General features: G+C 38.9%; 1 protein-coding gene across 2 annotated transcripts in view; it reads left to right on the forward strand.

Moving 5' to 3' along the window:
* pvrl2l (PVR cell adhesion molecule related 2 like) overlaps nt 1–17,407 on the forward strand; it is a 564,571-nt gene that overhangs the window by 251,630 nt on the left and 295,534 nt on the right. For both annotated transcript variants that reach the window (XM_074686275.1, XM_074686276.1), the window contains exons 2-3: nt 6,604–6,716; nt 15,477–15,720. In XM_074686275.1, coding sequence (XP_074542376.1) covers nt 6,604–6,716; nt 15,477–15,720 — 357 coding nt within the window. The remainder of the gene's footprint in view (nt 1–6,603; nt 6,717–15,476; nt 15,721–17,407) is intronic.

The raw sequence follows: 17,407 nt of genomic DNA on the forward strand, positions 1-17,407 counted from the left end.
TCAATGACTGAGTCAGTCTCATGTGTACTTGCATTACTATGAGAAGCTGTGATTTATACACACACACACACACACACACACACACACACACACACACACACACATACACATACACACACGCCTAATTATACCATTGTGCCTCACCATGCATAACTCTCAGTCTTACTCTGGTTATTCTGCTTAAATTTGGGAAAAATCCTGAACAGTTGAATCTGTCATGTGTTCAACCTGAGAGCTGAAAATCATACAAATCATGCAGCATTCATTCGTTCTACTCAAACTATTTTTGATTATTTAACCCTTCATGACCCTTTTGCTACACATACAATACAACCCTTGTATCTAAAACTTTGATAAAATCTATCGACATGTGTCGAGACAAACTAAAAAAGTTGCTAAAAACTACAATCTACAAACATATTAGTGGATGCAAACAGTGCTCTGGGACACGGGTTCCCAAACTTTCCAAAGGGACCCCCTTTGGAAACCAACAGACAATGTATCAAAAATAATAATAATAATAATTTTAAGAATGTATTTTCTAACCTTTGTTCACTTTTAGATCATTTTCACATTCATTCAGAACAGGAAATTATTAACAAACACAAGCCAGACTCACACATGTAGGACATTGCAAAAGAGAGAAGGCATTTCAGGGCCCTGTTGGCCAAGATGGGGTACTCCTCTTACATGTAGTCAGTAGTTAGACAGGGGGGGAGCCTAAAAGTTCAGTGTAGTTTTGTAGATAGCTGGTCGACACAGATCAAGATATTGTCATGCTGAAGTTGCAGCTGTCACACAAAGCACAGTTTGTTACAGTTGGAAATGTGATAAATGATGATTATGGCACTTTACATGTTCTAGGTTCTGGGTATAAGAATAAAGAAATGTAATAAAACAAGAATTAGATCATATTTTTCCCTTCCCTTCAATTTTCTGAGCCCCCCCTTTGAAAACCACTGCTCTGGGACATGTAGTATCGGAAAGCGTAACTCCCAAGATTTTATTTGCAAAAAGAATGATCCATCCATCTGTTTTATCTGGTTTCAAATCTACCACTGACTGAAACTTAATGTGCAAATCATTGCTGTCAAATGAAGGCAGCCATACCTTAAGATTCTTGGCCTCCAAGTCCGTCCTACAGGGCGTGTCCTGGTGGGAAAGTGACATCAGCAAATGAACCTTTCAAACTAGAGGTGGGATTCTTGGAGTAGCTCATGGTACTATACCATACTATACTATACAACACAATAGACTGGATTCCATACAATATAAGACTATAGGATAAGATAAGATACAATGCAATAAGGATAGGATGAGATATGAAAGAGTTAAGTTAACTACAAAATAACAATTCATCATGCATAAGGACAGAATATGATATGTTATAATATGAGACTATTATACCATATAACATCATAAAATATCGTACAGTACAGTACAGTACGGTACGATACAGTTTAATTGGACAGGATACCATACAACAGAAAAAGATAAGATAAAGTATAATTATGTACAATACAATCATATACTATAAAATATGAAATTATACTATACAATTCATTCATTGCAATTGGACAGGATTCTGTACATTATGATACTATACTGTATGATACACACAATACTATACAATACTGTATCATACGAAATGATACAATGCAAAAAAAAAAATCTGTTCATTAATATATGATACAAGACAATGAGATACCTTTTTTTTTTACCATTAAATGTGAAACAATATGATCCTATGCAATACTTTAGATTTAAAATGGTACAATACAATGTGCTTGATACAGTATGATAAGATATGATACAATATGATACAGTAGAATATGGTTCAACTCAATATAATTGGACAGGATATGGTAAAATATGACATAATACAATGCTATATGATATGATATGATATGATATGATATGATATGATATGATATGATATGATATGATATGATATGGGAAAATAATTCATAATAGAATAGAATAGAATAGAATACAATACAATACAATACAATACAATACAATAGCATACAATAGAATAGAATAGGATAGAATGGACTTTTTTGTCTATATGGGAAATTTGTGATACTATGTGATATATTACGAAAAGACATGATAATATACTATACAACACTATATTTTATAATATGATAAGATAGGATAGGATAGGATGACTTTATGATCAGATAATATACAATTAAATTTCTTAAAATAAGACAGGATATCATACAGTGGCAAAACACAATAGGATATGCTGCAAGCTGACACAATACGGTGCAATACGATATAATGTAATACGACAGGATAGAATACAATACGACAAAATAATGCACAATTTGACACCAGATATTTAATCAATGGTTTAGTTAATATCAGGATACAGCATTTCCATGATAACAACATAGCAATAAGTCACAAAGCACTGACAGGGTGAGTAAATGTGTGCAGAGCGATGAATCACAGTAAAATTCAAAGTGCAATTTTTGGACTCTGTGATTGGACGATTGCACTTCACAAAACAGGACTGTGACATCCATACATGCGTCCCCTCACACTCTGTCCCTGCACATGTGGAAGCATGCATGCTGTAAATCCAAACCCCCCACCGCTGCACACACATACTTGATGCCCTTTGTGAGCGTGTGTGTGTTTTACAGCTGATTTGCCGCCTAAACCCCCAGCTGGCCCGTTCACCTCTATGCTGCAGCATGTAACATATTGTCCTAATCAATCCCTCACACACTAAGAGGCTTTTGCACTGGAACCACCCGGGGCTAGCTGCCGGTTGGCGAGCGCTTATCCCCCCTGACTCTTTCGGAGAGAGCGTGAGTTCAGCTCCCCGCAAGAATTTTATCTTTGCAGGCGCAGAGTCTGGCTGAGAGGGCAGCCAGCGAGGGGAGGTGGAGGAGAGAGGAGTGTGGTAGGATTTGATCCTGGGTCAGCGGGGGGTTCACGCTGAAAGTCAGAGAGGGAGCAGTTAAAAGAGCAGTGCATGAGGAGGAAGAAAGGGGAGAAAATCACAACAAAGCGTTATTATGTGTTGGAGTTATAACAGTGAGCATCAGGAGGGTTGATGACTGGCCTCTCTGCTGCAGAAAGACTCAGGCTGAGGGCTTGAACCATCAAAATGTCACTTTCAGCCTCATACGGTCGTGTGTCCCAGCTGCCAAACACATTGAGCAGCCTGACTCCGACTCGCCTGCATTAACGATGGATTACAAGTTCTCCTTTCTGCTCTCTGATCCGTCCTCTTTTTGTTTTTCTTACTCGTTCTGTTTGGGTCTCTGTTTCTCCGTCTCATGATTACAAGGATTACAAGTTCATTACAGTTCATTAATTTCAAGAAATCTCACACTGCAAATGTTGGCTTTTAAATATATAAATATTTTTGAAAAGCAGATCAACAGATTTTTTTTCCCTCAGAGTTAAAAGCTGCTTGATGAAAAATAATCCACTTAGAAAGATGTTTTTTTTTTCCTGAATAGTGGAGAGAATTCATGTAAGCTGCTGGTTTTCTGCTTTTAAAGAAGATGATTCTCACAACATTGTGCACAAGAAGATACAGCTTATTAGGGCCACAACTAGCACAACAACTCGTGAATTAGTGATTTGTTTTGTTTGTGAATGATTCGTTCAAAATGAATGAATCATCCAGGTAAACAAATTCAACTGAATTACTTACTTAAGAATCAGTCATTTTTTTCTTGCTTTCCTCTCTGTAATCTAGCATCTCTATCTCTAGACCAGGGTTCTGCAACCTTTGCTGTCAGAGAAACCATTTGGCCTCAGCTCACTTGGATTAAAGTCATCCCAGAGTCACAAGATCTACTAAATCTTTACAATAAAGACAATAAAGTGGAAAAAAATTCCATACATATTTAAATATTTTGAATACTTAATGAAATTAGAGGTATTTTGAATTTATGAAATATACCATCTGATTTTTTTCCCCATTATAATAATCAATTTGCCCAAAATTCAATAAATTAAAAATTTCAAAAATTCAAAAACTTTTGAAAAGAAAGAAAATGCGAGTTTCAAATAAATTTTAAGATTTCAAAAATGTGCAGAAAATTTATATATATATATATATATATATATATATATATATATATATATATATATGTATGTCAAGTTATCACCCATATATTTCTCAGTCAGTAAGCTATTTGTGTACTTAATGAAAAGAAAATACATTTTCAAAATTTTGCAAAAAAAAAAATTCAAACAATTTGAAATTAAAAAAAATCAAAAATTTAACAAAAAATGACATTTCATGACAAAAAAATATATTTTTTGAAATGTCATAAATTGGAAAAAATTCAAGAATATTTAAAATTTGAACATTTTGCAAAATTTGAAACAATTTAAAACCTTAAAAATTTGCAGACTTTAAAAGAAAAATCGCAATTAAATTGATTTGCAAACAAAAAACAAATATGTCAAAAATAATTGAATTGAATTTGCTTGGAAACTTGTGCCAGCAAATCATTATAAACCCTGTCAACGCAGAGAACCAAAAACTCAGTTTCCATGGGTATGAATGACACTACAAACCTGGATTTGTCCAAAATCTTCACTTCGGCCAGAGTTTTTAGTAACATCATTTTTAGCGATGAAAAATTGCCTTTTTGTGTTGATGGCAGGCCTTAAGTTAAAAAAACTATACACAGTTTACCAGATAACTGGCTGCATGTGGACATGGCCTCAGTCAGTCAGTCATTCACTGAACGTACTGAACAGGAGCTCTGACACAAATCAGTCACTGACTGAGAGGGAGACTGTGTGAACAATATTCACTCACTGAATGTACTGAACATGAGCTGCGCCTCAGAGTTTCTCTGTTTCTCTCAGTCAGACAGTCAGTGAGTACTTGTACTTAAAGGAAAAAATATGTGATTGTTTTAGCTGCTTTTAGTTGGAAAATTGTTCTCGGTATGGTTAGAAGCAGGACTAAAAGTTTGGCTGTGTTTCAGCTCAATAAATTCTGATTTGCAGGCAGAGCTGGGGAGAGGTACTGGACGATTTGGTAATGAATCTTTCCAACGACTCACTTTGCTGAACTGATTCTACTGATTCAGCACACTGAATTAAATTGCTTTCTAAATATTGATAAGTATCTTAGTTCCAGCTTTCATGTTAGAATCAGACACCGTCTTTTAATTATTCTCTTTTCACCTAAAACCGGAAAGAGCCTGAAATGACTCTTTGGAGGAGACCAGGAAAGTTTCACCTTTTAGAAGTATTTTTGTTAAAATAATCCTTCAGTATATTAAAGTTCTTTGATCTTTTATCTCCTAAAAGCTACTCTCTTTTAGCTCATATTTACTATTGAACATCTTTTATTCTGCCGTCTAAAGCCTCATGTAATATGCTTTTTTATGGTGCTGTACAAATAGAATTCTTTATTTACTACACTGAGGTCAATATAAAAGTGAATATAGCGTTTTCAGGTTTGCTCCTGTAATCCTGTTGTTTAGCAGAATTTTTCCCCCCTCAGAGTTTCCTGCTGCTCTCAAATGCATCGCACTCAGAGCTTTGACTGAAAGCCTCAAATGCACTTTCTGCCACGTCAGTTCTATTTGTCAAATCCGTCTGAGATTCAGTGGGAGTGTCGCTCTCCCGTGGAGTGCATTTCAACGAAGCCGCAGAATTGACAGAAATGGTGCCAGCACTGAATCTTGTTTGGAAATAAAAAAGGGTATCACAGCCGTACGGCGACACTTTCTCTCTGTATAAAAAAAAAAAAAAAAAAAAAAAAGGTAAAATGAAAAAGTGGAGGTTCAAAAGGAGTGTTGCAACATGTGAGTGTCTGCAGAGTGCTGCGCACGTCACTCAATCATGGAGGGAGAAAAGACGTTAAGAGATGTATTCTCATCCGGTTTGAACGCCGTGTTCTGAAACAGCCTGCAGGTCAGAGGAAAGTGCACGCTGTTCAGACGGTCTCTGGCTCAAACTGTTCCTCATTTCATCTCTGTCGGTGTGGGTAGAGTTCACTCAACGTGTTTTCTGTGAACCTTTGTTGCACTGTCTGACCCGCCAAGCCCCTGAACTTTGTTTTTCATGCTCACACGAAGAGTTTCAATCGCCTCCTGCTGCGTTTAAACCGGATTAGAAAAGCAGCCATTGAGCTGCGGCGGCGTTCCTCGGGGCTCGCCCCCTAGCGATGCCTTCTGGTAGATGAGCTTTACTGTAATGAGGAGGGCCTCGCTGAAGGAAGCCAGCGAAGACTGAGCCTGAGGCGTGCTATCAAAGGCTTATGATCCCAGTTTTCTCTTTCCCTTCAGTGAACTTGCCTCTATTCTTTCTCTGCAACTTGTCTTTGTTTTTCCCTCTCATTGACTGTGTGTCTTCTTCTTCTCAAACTTGTTTTAAACCGTCCAGGACACATGCTGTCAGACATCAGTTGAGGCACATTTCATGAAGTAGCACCAGATTCATGATGAAGTACTTCTAAAAGCCCACTGTATTCTTACCACTCCACTCTCTGCTTGCTCCAGCTCCTGTTTTCCTAACTCCAGCACAAACATGTTCAATTATTCAGAAACTATTGGTTCTGTGGATGATTCATAATCCTCGTCTTTGTCTCGTTTTCGCCTCCTCCAGGTACCTCGCCTCCGAAGGTGCGAGTGGAGGAGGAGCTGGAGGCGTATCCGACAGAGTCTGTCGATCTCCGCTGCCAGTTCATCGATGGAGGAGGAAAAACCAAACTCACGCAGGTAGGATGATGAAACACAACTTTTGTTTTGAGTGGCTTTTTGAAGGGCGGGAGCTGCACATCAAAGTGACTTGGAAGTTGAGCAAACTGGGGGGGATTTATCGGAGAAGCTGGTGCAAGTTTTTTGGTTCGTTTGGAGGTCAGAAGAGTCAATCTGCGCTGTTCTTGTGTGCAGACAAAACAGGAACGGGTCATCGATAACTCAAGCAGAGATGGACAGAGAGAAATAACAGTAGCATGATTACAGTATACTGAAGGTTGAAGTTTGTGAACTTTTTGCTGGAACTTCTAGTAAATGCTAACAGACTGATCTGAGCTCTTAAATTAGCATCTGTAATTGCAAAACGTTGATTATAGGCGTAGGAATAAAAGTGTTGGTCGTAGCAGTTGGAGTGGGACTGTTTTGAACTAAACAGAAGCAGTGATGGTGAGATTTTAAGAGCTGTAGCAGCTGCAGTCTGGCAGGTCTACAGCAGAGATCCAGGGTAATCTACAGGACAGGAGATATCAGAGACTTCGAGAAAGATCTATGGTCAGGAATAGGGATGGGTACCTTTCACATTTGAAACAATACAGTATCGATGCCCGGTACCTGGCAATTGGTATCGGTACTCAGCGGTACCAATTTCCGGTACTATTGTTTTATTGTGGTAAAAAATATCAATTTGTTTATTTTATTATTATTTTTTTTTTCTACTCAACATATTTATTCGTCAATATGTAATCTTGCAATGTTATGTTAATGCCCAGCATGGAAAATCGCCTTCTCTTTTACTACCCCAGAGTCACAAGAACGCATTTAGGTACCTAAACATGGTACCTTTTGATTTTACGTGAATTGGTACCCGGTACTTTTGACAGAATTCGGTCGGTCCCTATAAAAGTACCTAACTAGGTACCCATCCCTAGTCAGGAGCCTTGATCAGATATTAAGATATCAAAAGCTATAATAGTTGGAATTCAGATGTTAGGTGGCCAAAATTACGCTTGGCATTTCTAAGAGGCTTCGGTTGTTTCTGTTGAATTGGACATTAATATACCAAAAAAAAAAGATCATCCAAAACTGATTTCTCAGTCTTCGAGAACCTCAGGGAGGTATATCCTGGTGGTGCCCAGAGTCAGGACTAAACATAGCAAGTCTGTGTTTCAGTTTTATATCTGGAACAGTCTTCCAGAAGATGTGAGAAAGGCCTCAACTCCAACAATGTTCAAATCACAGCTGAAAACAGTTCTGTTTAGCTTAGTATATGACTGTAACAACACGACCCTTCTTGTGTCGGCGTTAAAACACTCAAGAGGTGGAAACTTTCAGGAAACCTAGAAACCCTGTCAACAAAGTGTATTTAAGTAGGACAAAAATAATGATATTCAATGAATGAACCAATAGACTCCTGGGAGACAGTATTTAAATAACGAAAAGTGTGCTCCCGGCTTGTAATGACAGTCTAATGAAAAAATCTGCCCCCAACCACAGTCTTTTCTAATCCTAAACAATAAAAAAATCCAAACCTAACGAAAATAAACCCAGTTGTCCATCTTGAGTAAGTTTAAAATGTTTTTCGCACAGTTTTGTCCTTGTTGCCCACAACGGAAAATGCTGAAATCCTCAAAAAAATGAAAGGTAATCCACACACAAAAAAAAAACCCAAACCCCAAAATTCGTGATTAATCAACAAAAAAACACTGGAACAAACTGCCAAACTCCAGGCACGCCTGCTCCATTGTCTCTTCTCCCTCGTTATCCTCCTCTCCACCTCTTCCCTGACGCCACATCCTCCCTTTACAATTTCGTCCTTATTTCTTTTTTTTTTTTTTTAGTCATAAACAAACTCAGACATAATGACAATAGGCACCCCAGCCTATCTTTACCTTTTTCTTACAGGGATTTATTTTTCATCACACTCCAAACCAACCCTTCATTTCGTTGATTGTGATTTCATTAATTCTATTGACTGTAATATTTCTCTCATTTAATTACATTTTATTTTTTGGTGACACTGTCACATGACGACTAAAAGTATTTTATCTGCACTCCTCTCTTTCAATTTAATTAATCATGTTTAATGTTTTATAGTCAATCAATCAATCAATCAATCAATCTTTATTTATATAGCGCCAAATCATAACAAATGTAATTTCAAGACAAAAACATTTACAGGTCTAGACCCATAGTATGATTTTCCATATACCATAGGTTTGGGACATCATGAGGAGATTTTGGTCACTTTCTTTGTTAAAAAACAAAACAAAAAGAACTCTGAAAATGACGGACTTACCTCCTCAAGTCCAGACTTCAACCCCACCCAGCAAATTTGGAGAAGTTGTAAAATAAACTTCACAGATCCATCGCCCATTCACAGGACATATATATATTGACACTCTGACAGAGACTGGTGCTGCTGTAACTGCTGCAGTGGGTGGACAAACCAAATATTAAATTTCGGAGTAGATAAAAACAGAAGGACTCACTTTATCTGATATTTGTTGAGCTCAGAGCAAACATCTGAATGTTTCGTGATCAGGATTTGGAGGCAAAAAAAAAGGTCAGTACTTTCAGACTTTCAGAAGTTTTTAGTATTTCTCTGAGAGTTTTTAAAAGTAAAACCAAAGGTCACCTTTTTTGATCCAGATTTTGATTTGAAATAATTTCTTTTTAGACCTGGACTGCATTGTGACTGCTGTAACTTTTATCACTTCTGTCATGACATCATTTTTATTTATTTATTTTTTTTTTTTTTCTTTTTTAATGACTAATTAATTTTGATACATTTTATCATATTTTATTTTAATTCACTTGATTTCATTTTTTCATTTTAGTGACTTTGGAGTATTCACCAGATATTGCCAGATATTGTTTTTTTTTCTAGCAACTTTAACGTCAATTTGAGATATTTCATATGGCTGTCCTTTTCTCACATTTTACTGTTTTCTTTTGTCTTTGTTCTTTAAAGCACTTTGACCTGCATGTTTAAATGTATGAAAGGTGCTATATAAATAAGGATGAAATTGATTTTAAGGCCCCGTTTACATGATAATGTTTCATCTGAAAACACTAAAACGCAGTGAAAAAAAAGGACTGGAAAAGCTGTAGTAAGCATGCCAGGCCTGTAGTTGGTGCTATAACTGTCCCATCCAGAAGCCGCTCTTGGTAGATCTCCATCAAAGTAATTTACACATGAGATCAACTGCTAGCAGCCTGTAGCATGTTGATGCTAACCAGTGCTTGGCCCAATTGTTTGATTTGGGGTGCAGATATGGTCAAACTGAGCTGTCAAGGCCTCAACCCATGAGGTTAGTCCTCAAGAGGATGAATCCAGTAGATTTGAATCCAGCCTGAGACCTCTTTCCCAGGTCAGGCCCCCACTTTGACACTCTTCACTGTCCTGTTCTAAGATTAAAGCTCCCAAATTAAATCCTCAGCTCCGTCTTCAAGTCAGATTCATGAGCTGCGTTTCCGTTACACTTCGATAAAGTACAAATGCGCCTTGCCAGTGTTTCCATTATGACTAGAACTGCGCACAACTTAAGTAAAGTCATTCATGAACATAAGTGTTTTTATTCACTGGTCAAACTGTCCGCCGTGATCACACCAACTCAAAACAGACAGAACAAAACACTGAATGAAATTCATCATCTCCAGCTCACCTGCTCTCCCACACACACACACACACACCTCCACTCCTCCTGCACTCATACACACCTCCACACCTGCTCACAGCTTTCCTGATGCCTTCACTACTGATGCTCAAAACACAAACATCTGCACTGAACACATAAATAACAGCAGGGCTGTTACAATATGAACACCACAGTCAGTGACATGTTTTTGAGAAAAAGGTGTTTCCACTGCACTTTTGCGATAAACTGCGATATCTAAACTTGTGAAAATACACCTCATGAGAGCCTAAAAACGTTTTATCGAAATTTGAAAGATTTTTTTTTTATTTTGTTGTTTTCATTACTATTTTTTTATTGCTGTATGTGCTTGCGCTAGGCGGAGTGTGATGTCAGAGTTTCCACTATAAACGCTGGCTTACCGTTTACACGGCAACGGTGTCGGCAGTTTTTCAGAAAAAATCCCACTCTGGAGGCCGTTTTCAAAAGTTTGTGCTTTAGGTCGGCTGAAACGCTGTTTCCCTGTAAACGAGAGGCTGAAACGCAACAAAACCTGTGCGTTTCACCCTAAAACTGTTGTTGTGTAAACGGCCCCTAAGTTTAGATGCTACTGATGCAAACTCAAGTATACCAGGGATCATGTATTGTGTTTATGCAAATTGGAATCCTTCAAGTGAACTAAAACTCTTCGTGTTGAGGTCCTGCTCAGTCTGTCAGGATTCTGATTTGCATATCCACTGCTTCATTCTACATTTTCCAGTTCAGTATCATGCTACAAGCTAAAATACATCAAAAAGTTGACACAAACTGTTGGGAGAGGGATGTTTTTCTGATATTAAAATTAGTGCTGTGCAAGTTAACGCGCTATTTTCACGTTAACCCGTCAATCTATCAACACCGTTGAATATTTTATCGCACATTAGTGAATGTTGCTCACATGCTTTTATTTTGTAAATGTCTGTTGCTGACCGCAGTGGAACCGGAAGTGAAATTGGCGGAAAAACACGATGAGTAACCAAAACAAGCATGGAGAAGAGGGGCAACGCCACGGAACTTAAAGGCGCTCGCCGCTTAGTGTATCAATCCGCGCGCACGGCGTACCAGATATAAACAAACGCAGGTAGTCTGCCAGGACGGAGAGACACGATGAGAACTAGAGCCTTATTTAGCTGTGTTTTTGTGAGATAGTAACGCGCTGAAAATTCTCTAAACAAGCGTAAATGCAGACCGGAGTCCGTTTATTTGTGGGAGGGGGTGTTTGGTGCGAGCGCTCTGGGCTTCTGCTGCACAAAATCACTGCTGTAGGGGTAATTTCTGCCGTAAACCTTGTGATAGGATCCAACTTGTTCCATCCCGGAGAATCACTTTAATGCCCTGACAGTGGCAATAAGCTTTAATTTTGTATTTACATTTTGTAAATTTGATTTGCACTAAATATGTGATTTAACTATTACTGTGTAACAAGTACTGATTTAGTGTTTGCATGACAGATGTTATGGCACTTTCACAATGCGATTAATTATGATTAATCAGGGAAATAATGCGATTAATTACAATTAAAAGTTTTAATTGTTGCCCAGCCCTAATTAAAATGGTTTAATACTGAAACCAGAAGAAGAGTAGCCCTTGGAGCTAAGTTTGAGGCTACCTGACCCATTAGCATTCCAGAGGTCAGACGATAACCGTTAAAAAAAAATCTCCTGTCCTTTAAAAAGAGGATTAATACCAAAGTCATGTTCATGTGTTAGCTCCCGCTTGGGTTTGGCTTAGCCTGGCACAAACATTAGTTGGGATTGAGGGATACAGCGACCATGAGGTGCCCTCTAACAACGCTAAGCTAACTTTGAACTCCCCGTCCAACTTTAGCTGACAAGATTGAGGAATGTGAGGAAAATAACTTCCAATCTGCTGAAGTTAGGGAGTCATTACACGTATCAAAGCTGGGAGGAAAACTTCTCTGACAGCACCTGAACTGTCCTAATGCTTTAGCAAACACTGAGCAGGCTAAAGCTAATCGCTCTGAGCTGCTCACTGGTTTAATTTGATCCTGGTTTGATCTGTCCCTCTCAGAGCTGAGGATGGAATCAATAAGCAATTTGTTCACGTATGGAAAAAAGAAAAAAAACTGAAATTGCAGACGAGCTTAATTGCCAGCTATCATATTTTCTCTGCAGTCTCCGGCTAACGAGCCAGCCTCATCTGCTAATTTGTTCTGACGGCGCGGTTACAATCCGTCTTCCTCACTTCAACCTTCAGCCCTCTCAGCCTCCTCTCCTGCCTCCCTCTGCACGTCATAAACCTGATAGATGCTTGCTAAACGCGTATTGATGAACTTTATTCCCTCTCCTTCCCGGTCTAACTCTTTAGCCTGCAGTTTGTATTTAACACTGTCACTTTGAGATGAAAAGAGAGGAGAGAAAAGGAAATCAATTCAGTATAACATCACAGTTTTCTCCCTGGTGGTAGACCTTCATACAGCCATGAGAGAAGTCAATAACTTTCATAAATCAGAAATCCTATGACAGAAAAGCCTTTAAGACAACTCCCCGTCAAATTGTTTTCAGTATAATGGAAAGTTTATTGCTTGAAAGGGTTTTAGCGAAAATCTGGAGACCTTTAATTTCAGCTTTGCAAAGATTCTCCGCTCCTTACTCTGAGGAGAACGACCTTTGCCACGACAAGTGGGAGTATTTGAGATAACAGGAGAGAAAGAAGAGCGTGGATTTCAATACTTGCTCAGGGAAATGTTGGACAAGTTTAAAACATGCGCTTTCACATACTTCTGCAACAGTGTATCTCAAAGTAAGTCTGATTCAGCCTTCTGAAGAAGAGGAAAAATGAAAATATGATCATTTATTACTTTAAATAACACCTTTGCAGATTTAATCTGACTTTCACTCTTACAGTGCTGTTTAATTCAAATAAAAGAAACTTTCTTGGAATTATATGTCTCAAAGTAAGAAGCAGATATTTGCCTCTAAATGATAATTCAAGATATCTTCAGCGTCAGAGTCCTTTTCATCAGAGGCAGCCGTTTTGAAAGGAAGTGCTTAAATCAAGTATTAAATCTTATTCAGCACACTCTGCACAGAAAGAGAACAGGCTTCAATGAAGCAGCAGAACATCAGCTTAGAATCATCACACTGAAGTTTTACTCAAAAAAGATGAGGCATGTTCAATGTACATTTTCAACAGTGATGGAGACAGATGACACAATATTGTATTCAGTTTTTTTATCTTTCATCTATGGTTTTAATTTTTTCTGTCCAGAAGGTTGAGAAACGTTGGTTCCTTGTAAAAAATTTCACAGGAACTACATATTTTTCTAGTCATGGGACCTTTTGTTTGTCTGTGTTTCCACCATCAGACAAAGACTTGGGTCAATAATGTAAATCAGGCCAGTAACATGGAGGAGGGGGAAAAAAAAGTAATTGCGATACAGAACCACGCCACTAGAGGGCATCAAGACAACAACGAAGGCCACCACGACACCGATCCACCATTTTTTTTTTTTGCTTAAATAAGCCATCGATTGACAAGTTGAACACTTTAAGGACTTCTTCTGAGGTTCAACAGCCATTATAAACTGGATATCCACTGACACGTTCAGCTGAAGGTCTCCTGTTTACAGGGTTAAGGTCTTTGCACACTGAGTCTGTTTTTTTTTTTAATCTGAAATTGATGCACATTACAAAAGAAATTTGATCCCATGTTATGTCAGTCACATCCGTACACTTATGCCAACACTTTTGTCTGCCATTTTTTATTTGGAACAGGTTTGATTGTTTTGCGTTTATTCGCACCTACCCTGCTTGTTTCCTGTGTAGTTTGACAATACAAGGACGCTGTAGTCTACTCGCAACATCACGTTCTCGGGCATTGTCTAGATGATGAATGAAGACTTGTGTACGTGTGTGACGGTGTGCCTGTGTGTGTGTGTGTGTGTGTGTGTGTGTGTGTGTGTGTGTGTGTGTGTGTGTGTGTGAGTGTGAGTGTGTGTGCCTACTGCCTACTCAGATTCAGTGTGCAAGGTGTCTGTGCATGGGTCCAAAAACACATCAGATAAAAATGGACTCAGTGTGCAAAGACCTTTACACTTAAAGTCCATGTAGAGCAAATTTAGCCATTTTCTTCCAAACACGTTGAATACATTATAAATGTATTTCCTTAAAACATGAAAAAGTCTTTCAAACATCAAGGGTTAAATTGTGGAGCTTGGCTCACAAACTGTGTTTGAAAATTTCTGTGTTCAGGATTTAATGGACGGGTCAGAAATCATACCCTCGTTACGTAACGGGGCCATTATTAGCATAACCCTGCTCCTGCTGCTGGTGTGGTATATAAATACAGTGTCGTTAGCTTCGGAGGTTTTCCGCTTACTCTTGAGTCTTGGATAACATTTGTCACTACCAGACTGTGATGAACGAGGCTGACCACTATCAGTGTCTGATTGTGAGTCAGATTCTGGCTCTTATGGGTCAAGCAGGTCGGGCTGGGTCCAACCGATGAGGCTGCTGGCGTTAGCTTCCATTGCTACTGTAGCTTTCGTTTTTGTACGCATGGTTCCAGCACGGTTCAAGTAGAGAGAAGTGCTTGTTTTCTATTATTTTGAGACTTATTTTTAGCATTTTTTTAATATTTCAGATTTTGCTCAGTGGTCAATGACCCGTGTCTGCTGTGTCACAAACCCATGACACAATTTTATTGCTGCTTTACGCGGACTTTAAACTGGAACACCAGGAGCTAACAGAGACACGTTCACATTGTCAGGCTCAAAGGAGGCATTTGTTTACATATTTTAACAGGTACTAAACCAAGTCCATCACAGCTGGGGGTCAGCTTATTGTGGACAGAGGATGAATCAAAACACTTTGGGTGCTCCACCAATCAGAAACATGCTTACAGGCCCCTTCAAGAGAGGACTGACCCCCAGGCAGAGCTGTTTCTGGGGATCAATCAGTTACCCCATACTTAAATTTAGACCCTGGTTCTGCCAGTCAAAAAGCAACTTATTTTCAATTCTTGAAGCTTTTTTCATTTTACTGTCATTGAAAGTTGAGCTGAGAACACCTGACAGCATTTTGAAACAAAAACATCTACGCACACATGACAAACAATCCTCACCTGTTCAAACTCTGTCCTTTAGGTGTCTTGGATATGGGAGCCCGTGGATGGTCAGAGGGACAACATCGCTGTATTCCACCCCATCTATGGACAGAGTTTCCCCAACCCATCCTTCAAAGACCGGGTCGTGTTCCTCCATAACTCACTGGAGAACCCGTCCATCAAGATCACAAACCTAAAAATGACCGATGCTGGCCGTTACACCTGCGAGTACGCCACCTATCCGTCTGGAAACGAACAGGGGACGACCAACCTCGTCATGCTTGGTGAGTACACAGGTTGTAACTCTCTGTGGCTGTGTGGTCAGAGGAGTTTTGGTTATTCCAGGTATCTCCAAGAGTTTTTTTATTGTGGGAACATAAAGGGTTTGAGCACAAAAAGGTCAACAGTGTTTCCACTTTTCTGCAAAGAGGGCTGTGCTTGAAACAGACTTTTCAAAGCTGTTGTGCTACATCAGCCTTGACAAGCGCCTCCCCAGCCATCTGCTTATCACTGCTTCCCATAAAAAGAGGCTCCCATCAGGGCCGGAACCTGAGCAGGAGCATCTGAAGATAGACTGAGTGAAAAATGGGAAAACATAGGTGATAGGAACTTAAAACTAGAGTATGTGCCTTTATGTTTAGACAGTGTTGAATCCCATGAAAGTGTTGATTTGAGAGGATAAGCAGAAAAATCTAGAGATCAGAGGAAAAAGCCTGTCTCACTCTTGGGTTTTTGTGATCGCTGTTTTCCTCGATGAATAAAATAAATACGACTCAAGATGAAATGAGGTCTCGACAGTTTGATTATTGTAGAAATGGAAAGTGAACTCGTGTTAAAAGTGGATTGTTCAAACCTGACAGCTTGTCACCAAGCTTTGGTAATGGACCTGGGAACAATTTGGGCTCATTGAAATGCCTGATTTTAAATTATTTTCAAACAATAAGTGGAGGCAATTTGGATTTATTTGACAGCAGAGCCTGTTTGGTAAGAGAGCAGTGAAGCATTGTGGGATGTGAAGAAATAATGTGAGCTACCCTTTGCTTTTGTGCAACTGTTTTTTATTCCTTATGTTGACACAATATTGTGTCGTCTGTATATTATATGATCCTGGTGAGTGATTCAGCCTGGCCTCTGTGGTACAAATCTCCCTTTGCTTTTTATTTCTGAGCCCTTATGAGACCTTCTTGACACACCTACATGTGATCAGAGTTTACTTTAGCTAGATTAATGAATTAATTTTGTTTTGAGAACCCTCGTAGTGATAATGGGATGGAGGCGATTAACATACTCTCACCGTAGAGCATACCTCTTAATGTAAATGTATGCAGAAGTAGTGGCATTAACCACTTGACATTTCTCTCAGATGTTTTAATTTAAGCCTCCATCCTGAGAGAGACAAAGAGTCCCCATCCAAATCCTGTTCAGAGGAGAAAAGTGACTAACATGGAGCCTCAGATATATCAGGAAATCTATGGTGGTGAGGTGAGGCCCAATGTTTCAGGCAGGAACCTTCTTGTTGTAATCAAACGGCAGATAATTTGACAAAAAGAAGATGAAGAAAGAGACATAGGATCCTGTATAAGACTGTAGGCTGAAGTAGGGATGGGTACTTTTCACCTTTGGAACTATACTGTACTGGTACCTGGCCATTGGTATCGGCACCCAACGGTACCAATTTTCAGTACTTTGTGTGTCTGTGAGGTAAAAAAAAACATAAATTTGTTTCATAATAAAATCTTTATTTTTTTACGTCACAAGGATGTAGCTTGTCTGCACAATAAAGTTCGGGCTATGCGGTTTATCGAAATGTCAACCCTTTCGCTTGTTTACCCCAGATTTGCCTGTTGATTAAGTGAATTGACGTATTGACAATCGTGGGCTAACTAATGTTGTCTCTAAGCTGTAGTGCAACAACCCACCACTAGATGGGGCTGTAGCTTGAATTAATGGCTTCTGTCAAAGTGTTTTACA

Source organism: Halichoeres trimaculatus, unplaced genomic scaffold (assembly GCF_033239565.1).
Source record: "Halichoeres trimaculatus isolate MK-OKI-2021-1 unplaced genomic scaffold, fHalTri1.1 fHalTri1_scaffold_14, whole genome shotgun sequence".
Lineage (NCBI taxonomy): Eukaryota > Metazoa > Chordata > Actinopteri > Labriformes > Labridae > Halichoeres > Halichoeres trimaculatus.